General features: G+C 42.6%; 2 protein-coding genes across 3 annotated transcripts in view; one reads left to right on the top strand and one right to left on the bottom strand.

Moving 5' to 3' along the window:
• Positions 1-5,459, bottom strand: part of TMEM116 (transmembrane protein 116) — a 58,559-nt gene extending 53,100 nt beyond the window's left edge. For both annotated transcript variants that reach the window (XM_033098318.1, XM_033098317.1), the window contains exon 1: positions 5,287-5,459. The gene's annotated coding sequence lies outside the window, so the exon portion shown is untranslated. The remainder of the gene's footprint in view (positions 1-5,286) is intronic.
• Positions 5,460-5,705: 246 nt separating this feature from the next.
• On the top strand, positions 5,706-12,546 carry ERP29 (endoplasmic reticulum protein 29). The gene is made up of 3 exons (XM_033098320.1): positions 5,706-5,905; positions 10,077-10,215; positions 11,741-12,546. Exons 1-3 carry the CDS (start codon positions 5,762-5,764, stop codon positions 12,241-12,243), a joined length of 786 nt encoding a protein of 261 aa, XP_032954211.1. The 5' UTR covers positions 5,706-5,761; the 3' UTR covers positions 12,244-12,546.
• Positions 12,547-14,376: the final 1,830 nt, after the last annotated feature.

Below are 14,376 nucleotides of genomic sequence, written 5' to 3' on the forward strand. Positions count from 1 at the left end.
GAAAAGAAAAATATTTAGATTAAAAAGTGTAAAATAAACACTGCAAGAGGGAACTGAAGATCAAGATTATAAGAGAGCACCTGACTGCTCGAAATGAACCCACCACTCCTGGCCTGAACAAATTATACTCCAGGACTTTGATAAAATGTGCAGGTTAACCCAATAAACCATTCAATGAAATCTGGAGAGTTCATGTAAAAACAGGAAAATTACTAGAAATTGTAGGAAACTGGTGATAAATTTTTTTTTTTGTTTTTACAAGGAGAAACAAAAGAATCTGCAAACCATAAGTGAAAGATCTTAGCATTAATCCCAGACAAGATTCTAGAATAAACTATCCAAAAGATGTTTTTAAACAATTAGAAAAATATAACCACTAAGTCAGCATGGATTTATATGGCATTTTCACAAAGTATTTGGTGAGAAATTTCATGATATAAACATAAGGAAAGATAGATCAAGTAAAAGCACAACTGAGGGCATTTCTTGAACAAATAAACCAAAGGGAGAGCTAATTCATTGATCAATATTAATTTAGGAGTGACCTCCAGTGGAGTGAATCAGCATTCTGACTTGGCAATGTTCTGTAGAACACTTTCATCAATGGCTTGAAAAAAAATATAGTAGGCATGTTTATCAAATTGTGTGTATTACTTATCTATTGCTACATAACAAATTTCCACAAATTTACTGGCTTAAAACACTAATTTATTATCTCACACCTTCTGTGGGTCAGGAGTCCAAGAATAGTTTAGTTGGGTCCTCTGCTTCAGTGCCTCTCACAAAGTTAATAATCAAGATGTCGATCAGGGCTGGGTCTACTCAATTGGGGAAGAGTCTGCTTCTAAGTTCATGTAGTTGTTGGTCTAATTCAGTTCCTTGAGGGTTGCTGGTCTGAGGGCCTCAGTTCCTAACTAACTGTTGGCCAAAGGCTACACTCTATTCTTCGCTATGTGGGCTTCTAAAAGATGTCCTCCTAGCAAGATGGAAATCACATCTTATGTAACCAAATCACTGAAGTGACATTCCATCACCTTTCCTGTATTCTATTAATCACAGATCTTGCCAACACTCAAGGGGAGAGGATTACACAAGAGGCAGGGCTCATTGGGGGCCATCTTAGTGTCTGCCAACCACTCTTGTGTAATCCAACATGTCAAGTACTTTTCTAATTCAGCTCATTTGTAATAGCTGTTCCCTCTCACTTAGAATGTTTTTCCCCCAGATAATCACATGACTGGCTCCTTCTCATCCTTCAAGTATCAGCTCAAATGTCCTCACCACAGAGATGTTAACATTTATGAAATTCTAAAATGTTTGTTTGTGTGGCTTATACGAATACATAAAGACAAAATAACATGAATTGAAAGTGGGACAAAAGGAGAAAGAAAAATATCTCTGCTGAAATGATTTGATCCCAGGATGTTAAGAACCTCTATTAGCTTTTTAATACTATACTACTGGAAAAACAAAATTAAAATAACAGAAATTCAAAATAAAGTTTCCTACGATCTTATCATCTAGTCAAAATAATGTCTTATTTATTGATGTTACTTTAAGTCTTTGTCCATATGCATATTCAACTTTTACATTATAGTAATTCCACAGCTAGCATTTTATATTATACATTTTTGCTCAACATTATTCCATAATAATATTTTTTCTTGTTAGAGTCTTATTTTCTTTCTCTCAACTCCCTTGGAGTGTAACCAATGCTAACAGCCTGGTGTATTTCTCTACATCTTTCTGTACGCTCATTAAGACATACCCAAATATACACATACATACATATTTGGAGGTTGTTGTTACGGTAATAGGTTTTTAAAAAAGGGATCATATATTTCTGTACATATTGCTTTTCTCATCTATTATTTCATGGATATCTCTTCACTTTGAAATAGTTCTAACTAATTTGATAGCTATATAATATTCCACATAAGATCATTTATCTAACACTTCCTCTCATGATTGACATGTAGGTTGTTTTCAGATTTTTTTTTTCTTTTCTTCCTTCTTTGCTTCTTCAAACAATGCTGCAGTAAACATCCCTACACATATAATCTTCTGAGCTGATGATTTTATTTCTAAAGGACAGATTCCAGAGTGGAATTCTTTTAGTTCCTCAGATACTTCAAGCTCTTTCTCCCCTTAGAAACTTTGCGCATGCTGTTTTATTTTCCTAAAATGCTTCCTAACATAAAACAATCTACATTTTTATATTTTTATATAATTATTTAATGTCTGTCTCATTATATGAAAGTTCCTTGAAAGCTGAATTTTATTTACCCCTTAGCCCTTAGCTTAAATATACCTGTTTGTAGAGGTTTTCCATGAATTCTAACCCAAATTAATCCCCCTATCATATTCTTTCACAGGCCCTCCACTTTTCTCTCTTAGAAAGTATCACAATTTGTAATTATATATTTATTTGTGTAATTATTTAACAGTCAGTCTCTCCCACTAGGACTGCAGGGAACACATCTACTTTGTTCATCAGTGTAACCCTTACTTCTAAAAGTGTATGGCACATGAAAGATGTTCAGTAAGTAGTTGTTAAATATTGAAATAATTCTTAAACAAAGATGGGGCTTGGAGAAAAATCATACTGTGGAGTAAATCTTCCCTCCATAACCATTTTTAACAGATGAAATATGCTTCAAGTGTTAAGACATCTGTGTCAGAAGAATTGGTGTTAACATCAACAAAACCTTGCAGGGGACAAACCATTAGCTCTAAGGGATCTCTGAAGAACAGTATGGGGTCTGAGAAGGAAACGTAGGAAAGAACAATGGAATTTTAAGAGACAACCATGGAGAAGTTCCTCTCAACATGTACTTACTGAGCACTTACCATGTGCCAGACACTGCCCTAGGTGCTGCGGATACAGACAAAAAAAAAAATAAAAACAAACCCAAAAACCCACCCCTCATAGGAAACAGATAATTTAAAAATAAGCCAATTATATAGTATGTTAACAATCTGAAAAGTGCTATAGAGAAAAAACAGAGTAGGGAGATAGAAAGCAGGAAGATATCAGGGAGGAGCAATTTTTTAAAGGATGGTCAGGGTAGATCTTAGGAAGATGACATTTAAGCCAAGACTTAAGGGAAGTGAAGGAACCAGCCATAAGAAAAGTGCTCTAGAGGGAGAAAACCAGTACAAAGGCCCTGAGGCAGGAACATGCCTTGTATATACAAGGAATAGCAAAGAGGTCAGTGAGACTGGGGACTCACTGGCTTGATGACAGAAAAAAATGGGAGAGTTTACATATTATTAGGTTCATGCAAAAGTAACTGCGGTTTAAAATATTCAAAATAATCGCAAAAACCACAATTACTTTGCACCAGCCTAACAGCTGCCTCAGCAGACCATGCCCCTTTTCTTCCTCATTACTCCAGCTGCTGTACTGAGTCATGTGCACACTCATGAAACATGCCTCGCTTCCTACCCCCTACCTCCATACAATTCTCAGGGCCAGCTTTTTGATTTTTCCACATCGGTGTCAAATGTGGGATTTTATGACGTCCTAAATACGGATAATTATACCTGGCTTATTTGTGTAGACTGTCAGGATCCTGAAGCCAAAAATCTAATCATATCATGAGGTAACTCACTGGGACCAGAGTGCTATTAAAAGGAAGCTTTGAGATAATCACTGTACTTTTGCAACTCATAGAAAAAGTACCAATATAAGCCCTCCCTCTCCAACCAATCCACTTCCTTTACTGTTTTCAAAACCATACTAACGAGGTGTACCCAAAGCATTTATACACTCAGAAGTGAATAATTTCAAAAACAGTCTAAATGACTTCTAAATGGTTCTAAAAACTCTTCATAGCTCCTTCTTGACTACAGGACAAAATAGGAAGTTCTTAGTTTGATTTTCAAGACTCTCCCCTACCTGAGCTTCAAACTGTTTTACTAACTGCTGTTTGGAGAACTCCCTGCAGCCAAGCCCATCGTTTCCCAAAGCATGATGCTCATTGCCACCTCTGCTCCTTTTTCACTTATTTTCCACCTAAAATATTCTTTCTTCTAAAGCTTAACTCCATTTCCACCTCCTACATGACGTCTTCTTTAACCACCTGAGGTCACAGTAATTTTCCCCTCCTCTAACTTCCATTCCTTGTCTATGTAACTCATTTCACTTAATAATGTATTAGGGCAAACTCAAAATCAAACTTTCCAAACATCCCCCCAACATACACACACTGCAGTCTTTCGCTCAAAATTTTTATCCAAACTCCTTGCCCAAGATTGGATCCTATTATCTTGGATGATTCACTATTTTCCACACACACACTCTTTTTTGGACACACACAATGGCCACGATGGTGCTAAACCCCTTATTATGCGGTATTTAACTTATTCTCTTACCCTCACATCCATTTGTTCATCCAGTCTTGTGAATCCTACCCTGCAAAAGTTTGTCAACTGCATCCTTCCCTCTTCAACTCTACTGTTCTAATGTCTGATTACAGGACTTCATCGGCTCCTACCTCGGCCGCGGCAATAGACCCGTCTCTCCCTGCCTTCAACCGCCTTCTTTTCAATCCTTTCCCTTCACTCCTGAGTGACAGCAAATCTGAAGTCACTCCCCCGGTCAAAACCTTTGATGAATCCAAGCCTTTCAGCTTGGTGAGACCCTTTGCAATGTGCCCTCGGTAACTTTCACAGACTCATCATGCTTTTCCCCTTGCTAGAACTATCCGTTGGTGTTTACCTTATAAATGCCTCTTCTTTCAAGAGCCAGCTCAAAAGTCATCTCCTGTCTGTAACTTTCCTGGACACTCCTGAGCAGGACTGACTGAACCTCCATTTGTATTTTCATAGCCTTATTTTCTACCAATTACTATTCCTATGTCTCCTCCTCCCCACCACTGTTTGAGTTCCTTCAGTACAGAGCTCTGTCTCTTTAGCTCATTCGCCTCGCAGGCAAACCCAGCGTCTGGTGTAAACCAACTATACCCTGCAGAAGTACCTGTTGAATTACACTATTAGGATTTTTAAAAAACCTGTTTCTTTCCTGGGCCCTAGGAGATAAGCTGGGCGAGTCCTCAGCTTTCAGTAAAGCTTAGCGCCTCCCAGGTGAGGAACTCACCCCAGGGTAGACCCAACTATCAGACTGGGCAGTGGGCAGGAGTGGCCCTGACCGCCATGCTGCCAGAAGAGTTTGGCTGACCAACTCGGGGCCTGACTAAGGGAGGAAGTGGAGTACGACTGACTCAGGGAAATACTGGGCCAACTGAGGGAGGGGGAGTAGCATAGTCAGACTGACTGACTAACCTAAGGTAGTAGCGGATCCCAGCCGACTGCCTGACAGACCAAAGGCAGGAAAAAATGGTGGCTGGCGTCGTCATCTTCGAAGACGAGAAAAGACAGCGAACCAGGAGCCGCACAGACGCCAAGCACGCTCCTAGTGCCTCTCCTCACGCGGAGCGCAGAAAAAGCGCAAGCCAGCTGCTCGCCTCGCAGAGTGCGCGTGCGCGGCAGCCTGTCGCCTCTTTTTATTTCTCCGCGACCCCCCCACCCCACGTCGCTCCTCCCTCCCCACGTCGCTCCTCCCTTTAACCTTTGGCTGGCGCGAGCTTCGCGGAGTGCGCGCGCGCGGCAGCCCCATTTCTCCGCCCCTCTCGTGGCCCCTCCCTCTCACCCTAGGCGCGCGCGAGCCTCCGGGGCTGGTCCTCCTGGTCACGTGACTCCCAACTCCGCGCTTTCTGTACTACAGCCTTTCTAGCTCCCACTGCCAGAATCCGGCGTTATGGCTGCCGCTATTCCCGGCGCCGCTTCTCTCTCCCCACTGTTTCCTCCCCTCTTGTTCCTCCTGCTCCTCTCCGCTCCTCAGGGCGGTAGCGGCCTGCACACCAAGGGTGCCCTTCCCCTGGATACAGTCACTTTCTACAAGGTAACGGGGGCGGGGAACATCGCACGCAGGTGCAGCCAGAGCGCCCAGGGGAGCGTAGACCTGTGGGGGATGCAGGGGACAGAGGTCTAGCCAGTGGTGGTCTGTGGCGACGATCAGGGCTTCCCACCATCTTATAGGGCTGATGGACTGTGGGCCGAAGCCGTATCATGACCATGCTCCACGGTCTCCTCGCACCCTTGCCTTTGCAGTATTTGTACTTGCTTCCTCTTTTGCAAAAGAGTTGCCGAGATGGAGCCGAGGGAACCGGGTGCCCCTTCCCCTCACCTATGGGGAGAGGGCGGTGCCGGACAAGATCCAATCCTCGAGTCCCAAGTGGGAGATTCGGAGGGCGGCGCAAGGCGGACGCCACAGCTCCTGCTGTGGTTGGGCTGCGGGGTGGGAACCCGGCGTTTTGGCACGCATTTCTGCGCCCCTCTTCCCTTGGCGTGGATTGCAGCCTAATTTGCAATGTGCAAACACCGTGCAGACAGCCTGAGTCTCCTTGAAAAGCGCAAGCGTTAAGAATAAGCTTCGGTTCAACCCCCCCTATAGAGAATATCTTGTGCCTGGGGAAAAAATGAATATAATCGGGTCAAAGCATGGAAGGACTCACCACTACTTTCTACCTCCATTATTTACAGAATTTGGGGTCCTGGCCTGGTTAATTGTCGTTGGAAATGTTGAAGGCTGAATGCAGGCTCTACCCCCTGCTCTTGCACCTGTCTTCACCCACTGGCAGCTTTTAACTTTGCCTACAAGATGGGCAAGCTAAGGCTTTGAGAGAGCCCATCTTTTTAGTTTCTTAATTTGTACCCATTGCTAGGAAGTGAAACCAAAAAGTGGTTCTAAATCTGTCTGAAGTGGTTGGCTTCTTCCTATTTTCAAAAGGGTCTTGTGGATTTGGCACCTGTGGCTCATTCAAGGCAAAGTTTCAAGAATGTAAAAGTGTAGGTATGGTTGTCAGGCACACCCCACAGCAACCTGTGCTTTGGGGGCCTTTATTGGCAAAGTGACACTCCTACCCCCTCAAACTTGGAAATGGGATAACATCACAGACCAAGTGTGACTTAGAGGGAATCTGTGCACTATAAAGTTAATAGTATTTCCTAATCAGTTGGTGCCTCTCCATATTTACTGCTACCGGTACAGCCTGGTCAAGGCGATCATTCCAGTAACCTACCTAAGTCCTACATGACCTGATCTTGCTTCCCTCTTTCATTTCTTAACCATTCTCCTTTTTGTCCCCTCTGCTCCAGCCATACTTTCTCTGTCCTTTAAATATTCCTAGCTCATTACTGCAGTGGGCCCTTTGCACTTCTGACTGGAACATTCTTTGCTCCATCTTTGAAAGTCTGGTTGCTTCTCATCATTCAGGCTTAGGTTAAACGTTACCTTCTCAGAGCCCTTCCATGATTTCCCCTCCCCCAGCCTTTTTTTTTTCTTGTCTATTATATCAATTCCCACACTAGAATATTATATGTTTGGGAAAAACTAGCTTGCCTGTTTTGTTCACTGATCAACTATACAACCTAGCAGTTTACCTGTCACATACCTAGAAGATGCTCAATAATAATTTGTTGAATGAATGAACAAATGTTTCTTCAATCCCTTTCTAAATTTCACTCTCTTTAATACCATTGAACAAAAGGGAGAGCTTCCTAGTGTTGTGTCCAGGAGGTTCGTTCCATGCTTTGCCTTTCAGTGATTTCCAATGCCTTTTTTTTGTTTCTTGCTCTCCACCATCACTAGAAATAAGAGACCCTGTCTGTTTTCTTTCCTGCTGTGTTCACTTAGAACGGTGCCTGGCACATGATAGGCCCTCAGTATCTTTTTATTCAGTAAATGAATGAATAATGAATTCATCTGTCCATTGAAGAAGCAAGTTGCCTATATGTTACGGTGGAGCCGATTCCTCAAGGATGAGGAAGGAGAGAGAGTCCTAAAGCAATTAAGAGGTATAGACTGAGTAAAAAAAACAAGAAAAAATTCATTGTGCAAATGCTTGCCATTCAAAACCATTCTGCCAAGGGTAAGAATGGTGAAAGTAAAAGATGGTGGCCTCTCAATTCTATTTCAATGTTATAGCACTGTACGATTCTTAATATTATTGCATAATACTAATGTAGGCCCCTTGCAGGTAGGGATCCTGTGTTGTGCTTTTTAAATTGTTTTCCCCCTTTGGTAGCATCTGCTACCAAAGTCTGCCCTAGTTTTGTTCCTTTAGCACATATTTTTGGAGCATCTGCTACACACAGGTACTGTTGGGCACTAGGGACATAGCAAAACACAGGTCAGACAAGGTCCTTAATTCTCACAAATGTACATTCAAGTAGGGAGGACAAACAAGCAAATAAGGATTTCAGAGAGTGATTAATGCAGAAAGAAAGTAGAGCCGGATAAAGGATGAGTGTGATGGAAATGAAGCAGTGTTGGATAGTGTGGGTGGAGGAGGCCTCTCCATTAGGAGGGGGTATTTGAAGTGAGCTTAGAATGATAGACAGCCATGGAATGAACCGAGGAAAGTGCATTCCAGACAGCAGAGACAGCAAATGAAAAGGCCCTTAGTAAGAATAAGTTTGGTGTGTTGAATTGAAATAAGGCCATTTGGGCCGGAGGGATGTGATCTCATTTATATTTTAAGTCTTCCCTGCTTTTAGGCCCCCAGAGCTCAGAATTTTTGGGGTCAATGACCACTTAAAGATTACCTGTTCTGGTGGCTTCTGCCCCTTCCCTTGTGTTTCTAGGCAGTTTTTAAATGTTTTTCTCAAACCTAAAACCAAATGGACATCAGCACACAATAAGGAACAAGGAATTACAAAAACTGGGATGATGTCGGCTGGACTTAATTATGATGGCCTGTGATGAAATACTGACCGGCAGTGATCACTGATTAGAAGAACAAAAGGTTGTATGTAAGAGGAAGAAAAGGCAGTATTACTGACCAAAGACAGTTTGTTAGATAAAATCTATGCATTGAAAGAAACTGTCAAAAGGAAGTCCTTGGGATTTCTCAATATGTTAAATATAGAATTACTACATGACCCCGTAGTTCCATTCCTAGATATGTACCCAAAAGAAATGAAAACAGGTGTTCAAACAAAAAATTGTACATGAAGGTTCATAATAGCACTGTTCACAAATAGCCAAAAGGTGGAAACATCCCAGATGTCCATCAGTTGATGAATGCTTAGGCAAAATGTAGTAAAAATGTGGCAAAATTGAATATTTATTTGGCCACAAAAAGGAGTGAAATACTGGTGCATACAACATGGATGAACCCTGAAAACATGCTAAGGGAAAGAAGCCAGACACAGAAGGCCATGTATTATATGATTCCATCAGAGTAGATAAATCCATAGAAACAAAGCAGATTAGTGGTTGGGAAGGAGGACTGGGGAATGATTGCTTAATTGGGTATATGGCTCTGGGTACATGGTTCCTTTTCAGCTGGTGAAAATGTTCTGGAACTAGATGTTAGTGATGGTTGCACAACATCGTGAATATACTAAATTCCACTGAATTGTGTACTTTAAAATGGCTAAAATGGTCATGTGAATTTTACAATTAAAAATCTTGGCCCTAACAGTTTAGGACCTAGAAATCCAGCCAAAGTAAATAGTGGTCTAGGGAGGGGACACTGTTCCAAGCCTGGCATCTCAGGAACTTCCCTGGAACCCTGACACTGCAGAGTGCAGCTCTGGACTCCCTAGCCAATGCTTCCTCCATGGTACCGACTCCTTTATATAGATGGGTGGTTGGTTGATTAGTTGGTTGGTTGGTTTTTGTCACGTTTCTGATTCAGTGCTTACTGAGAAAGGGCCCTTGGGATGATGGGCGTTACGGGCCAACATAGTGCGTGCTAAGGGTCTCCTTAGCCTTACCAGAAGAGCCACTGGAGAAAGCCTTAATACATCTACAGATTTATTCTAGACTGGATTGTATATGTGTTTGATTAGTGTGAACAAGTATCTAATAGGGTACCCAACACATAGCAGGAACCACTAAATTATTAAATGAATCAATGGGTGAATGAATGAATGAATGAATATTGGTATGTGAGAGTTTGTCTCTCTTGTGGACTTGGTACTACTCCATTTCTTAACCTTTGGGAAAAGCAATTAGCCCCAAAGTTCCCTGGAACCCCTACTTGCTCAGCTCTATACGCCCTCAGGTCATTCCCAAAAGCAAGTTCGTCTTGGTGAAGTTCGACACCCAGTACCCCTACGGTGAGAAGCAGGATGAGTTCAAGCGTCTGGCTGAAAACTCGGCCTCCAGTGATGACCTCTTGGTGGCAGAGGTGGGGATCTCAGGTATGACAAGTCCAAGATGACTGGGGAGGGCAGAGAGGGAGGAAGCCAGGAATGACTTCCCTACTTGTCGGGGGAATCCCAGCGCCTTTCTGTCTGAACCCCACATGTAAACAGGGTCATGGCCTTTCAAGGAATCTGGTGTCCCCGGCAATGAGCTTGGGCAGATTCTGTGACCACAAAACCTCAGCGCAGCCTTGCAGGGGCCTGAGGGGAAGGAATCCACCATCCTTTATCCTCTACCCTCCACTGACACCAAACAATATGAGAACTTGGAGCTCTCTTTGCTGAGGGGGTGCCCTGCCCCCTAGGGGTCAGCATAGTCCATTTTTCCATCTTCATTTCAGCTCGTTGGTAACAAAACTATGGGGATTTGGCTTTAGCTCAAATCCACCAGAGCTGCCACTAAACCAAGGTCAGCTCTCAACCACAATGACAGCTTTAATAATAGTGGCCAACATTTAGTGGTTTATAGTCTGTAAAGATGTACACAGACATTGCATTTTTAATCTTCTCTTGAACCCCGCCTGAGAAGCGAGACATACTACTATCTCCATTTTATACCTAAGGAAAACTGAAGCTCAAGGCTGTGGGGTAGAAAGTGGTTCATCCAGAATTCCACCTAAGTGTTTATTCCCAAGGGCAGTGGGTTCTTCCCTCTCTCAGCTTCCTTCCAGCTGAAATACCTCAGTCCCTAGTAAGTGTGAGAGTCTGGTCCTGGGTACAGATAGCTGGCACACTTCTCCAGGGCAGTCGGTCAATTCCGACTCAGCTGTAAGTTCACTCCCTTGGGGCTTTTAGAATAATAAATGACATTTATCAAATGTTTACTGTGTGCCAGGCCACTGTGCTAAGTGTTTTATATATATTTCATCCTTGGGACAAACTATAAAGGAAGTGCTGTGACCCACCACCACCATTTTTCAGATGAAGAAACAATGCTTGCTCAAGATCGTAAAGTTTAGTGGCAGAACTAGGGTTGGAACCCCATGCTTCTTATTCTCCTGCCTCCGAATAAGTGGTCTGGGCCATTTCTTCTTGACAGGGTATGAGAAACCAGTTATCACAGCGTCAGCCCTTGTGGCAGCTGCTGCCTTTCAGGGAGGATACAGCAAATACTAACAGCTACCACACACGAAGGGCTTAACTCTGCCAGGTGGAGTGCACATATCCCCTCATTGGGTCCTTACAACAGCCCTCGTGTGGTAGGGACGATGTGACCTCTCACAGGCTCCCTTTCTCTCAACTCCAGCCAGATTGGCCTTTGTAATCCTTAAATAACACCCAGCTCATCCCGCCTCGGAAGGACTTCTACCTGAGACAGTTCCCACATCCTCACACGTCTGGCTCCTTGATCCTCAGGTCTCAGCTCTTGTCATCTCCAGGTGGGCCTTCTTACCCAGTCACACCGCCGTTTTATTTTCCTCAGGGCACTAATCACTTAGGTTTGTTTATTATCTTTCTTCGAACCCTTAGAAGAATATAAGTGCCTTGAGGTTGACACCCCATATCTGGTTTCTGTTCACAGATTATGGTGACAAGCTGAATATGGAACTGAGTGAGAAATACAAGCTGGACAAAGACAAGTACCCAGTCTTCTACCTCTTCCGGGATGGGGACTTTGAGAACCCGGTCCTGTATAATGGGGCAGTTAAGGTTGGAGCCATCCAGCGCTGGCTAAAAGGGCAAGGGGTCTACCTAGGGATGCCTGGTTGCCTGCCTACGTATGACACCCTTGCTGCAGAGTTCATCAAGGCCTCTAGCGTGGAGGCCCGACAGGCCCTCTTAAAGCGGGGGCAGGACAACCTCTCAGGTGTGAAGGAGACTGAGAAGAAGTGGGCTGAGCAGTACCTGAAGATCATGGGGAAGGTCTTAGACCAGGGTGAGGATTTCCCAGCATCAGAGATGACCCGGATCACCAAGCTGATTGAGAAGAACAAGATGAGCGACGGGAAGAAGGAAGAGCTCCAGAAGAGCTTAAACATCTTGACTGCCTTTCAGAAGAAGGGTGCCGAGAAGGAGGAGCTGTAAAAAGGCACTCTAGGGTTTTCCAGAGTTTGGTGGGGATGGGGAGGGAGAGTTACCTGCTGCCTGTGAGACCCTCCTGGGATATAAGGGAGTGGTGGGATAAGTGACCCTAAACCAGCATGCCCAGATACTGATGTTGTGACCATGCTTGGGACATCTCTGTAGCCAGTCTGAGTATAGCTGGAATATTCAGATAGCTTATGAAATTCCCTCAGAAGGAATTGGTGCTATAAAGAGTGTACTGCCCAGGTCCTTGACAGGTGTAATTCTGATCTAATTAAAGTTTCTGTGTTTTGGTTAAGTGGATCTGAAGCCATTCAACTTTCTTTTACAAATTATACTTTGGCCTATGGCCTGCTTTCTCCTTTGAATTTATTTTTTAATCTAAGCTGGTATGGACTCCACTCTACCAGGGTAACAGATTATCTTGGTAACACTGGAAATGGGCCCCAGCTGAAGGCCTACCTTTCTTTCCACTGGTGTCAGACTCAAGTGGACTGATTGTGGGTCGTATATTGCATTGTCCATTTTATTGTCCTTAAAATTGAATGGCAACGTTAATGAACCTCAGTATATTTATTTTCCATACTCCATGAGATACATAGCAAATTCTTAGTTTTATTGATATAATCTGATAGTTTTTTTTCGAATTTGATTTAGACAGCTAAACGATACAATGCAGTCTGATTTGGAAGTTAAAAATGGGGGGATTGTTTGTCATTTAAGTTACTTTGTCATTTCACGCAGTAAGTACCAACTTTAAAACAGGGAGCATTGTAGTGACTTTGAAATCTGTTCTCAGGAGTGATGAGCAGGACCTGCAATGGTAAGCTTCATAATATCCCTACTTTCATATTTAACTATTTGAAATTATCAAACTAGACAGCTCCTGTAATATGTCTAGTTGCACCCACACAAATATAAATTGGATGGAGCTGGCAAATAAAATCTTAAATTGTTTATGTTCCTTCATTTCCCCCAGATTGTTATTTAAAGTCACTGGAAACAAAAAAAAAATATGGAGGAAAATTCATGTGTTGAATTGGATGGACCAAAAACAATTGTGGTCGCTTAGGCTAACAATTCAACTAGGTAAAAAATGTTCAAACCTAAACTCATGCCCGTAACCAGCATAGATATTCTCAACATTTGACAAGAATACATGTATTTGGCCCAATAATTTCAGTATTTCCCCTACTAATTTCAATTCTAACAAAATTTGGGGAGATCTTTTTCAATGCTTCTCACTGGTAAACTTGCTTTAGCTGTTCTAGTTTTTTCTCATGTACCTAAAACAATCACTTCCTCAGAACTAACTATTCACTATTTTATGGAAATTAAGAGTAAGACAAATGGCAGATAGGGAAAGAACCCTAAAACTAAACGTATCCACAGTCCCTGAATGTGGTCTCATCTCAATAGAGAGGAAAGAAAGGTGGCAACACCGAAGGTACTTCACTGGGTGCGTCTGGGCCAGGGATCATTGTAAGCCCCCGGTCTTCAGTTGAAGAAACATGGGCTGTTGGGCAGGACTAGATTGTACATCAGAGGCTCGTTGTATCAAATATTTTTCATTAAAGATGAGCCCTGTTTCTAGTTCAAGAGTGAAGTGGTTTGCATATGCTACATAAAATTGAGTCTTCCCTGACACTTAAGACAAATGGATTCCTTCTAATTCTTAGCATCTAATTAAATAATACTGTGGCTCAGATGCTGCTAATCAGACTAAAAAAGCTATGGACTGGCTTCCCAGAATCAAAACAAATATATACAATTTTCAGGGACTTTCCAGATAACCTGAAGCAGATGAGACCCTGGAACCAACAGAGAGTAAGTAACTTGCAAGTAATCTCAAATAGTGCAAAGAATCATTTTAATTTACAAATAGTCCTTAGTAATTGGTGCCACACAAAAAAATGTTGGCATTAGAATCACATCAAGAGAGTCTGATTATTCAATAGAGAACCAAGATAGAATGGTAATTTGAACACGGCCATCAAAACTAAGACTGTGAGATTGGGGATTGGGGGGGGGTGTCTGGATTTTAGCTCATTTCATCAATACTTAAGTTTGAATCTTACTCAACCCTTACCTCATTGGGTGGTCTTAAGTAACCTTGTATGCAACAACTACTTT

The sequence above is a fragment of the Rhinolophus ferrumequinum genome, chromosome 25 (genome assembly GCF_004115265.2).
Source record: "Rhinolophus ferrumequinum isolate MPI-CBG mRhiFer1 chromosome 25, mRhiFer1_v1.p, whole genome shotgun sequence".
NCBI lineage: Eukaryota > Metazoa > Chordata > Mammalia > Chiroptera > Rhinolophidae > Rhinolophus > Rhinolophus ferrumequinum.

What these genes read in the sequence shown, in the direction of transcription:
- ERP29 (XM_033098320.1), top strand. Translation starts at nt 5,762, where the DNA reads ATGGCTGCCGCTATTCCCGGCGCCGCTTCTCTCTCCCCACTGTTTCCT. An exon ending in ATACAGTCACTTTCTACAAG is followed by an intron (nt 5,906 to 10,076) that starts GTAACGGGGGCG and finishes ATACGCCCTCAG; the next exon opens with GTCATTCCCAAAAGCAAGTT. An exon ending in GGCAGAGGTGGGGATCTCAG is followed by an intron (nt 10,216 to 11,740) that starts GTATGACAAGTC and finishes TTCTGTTCACAG; the next exon opens with ATTATGGTGACAAGCTGAAT.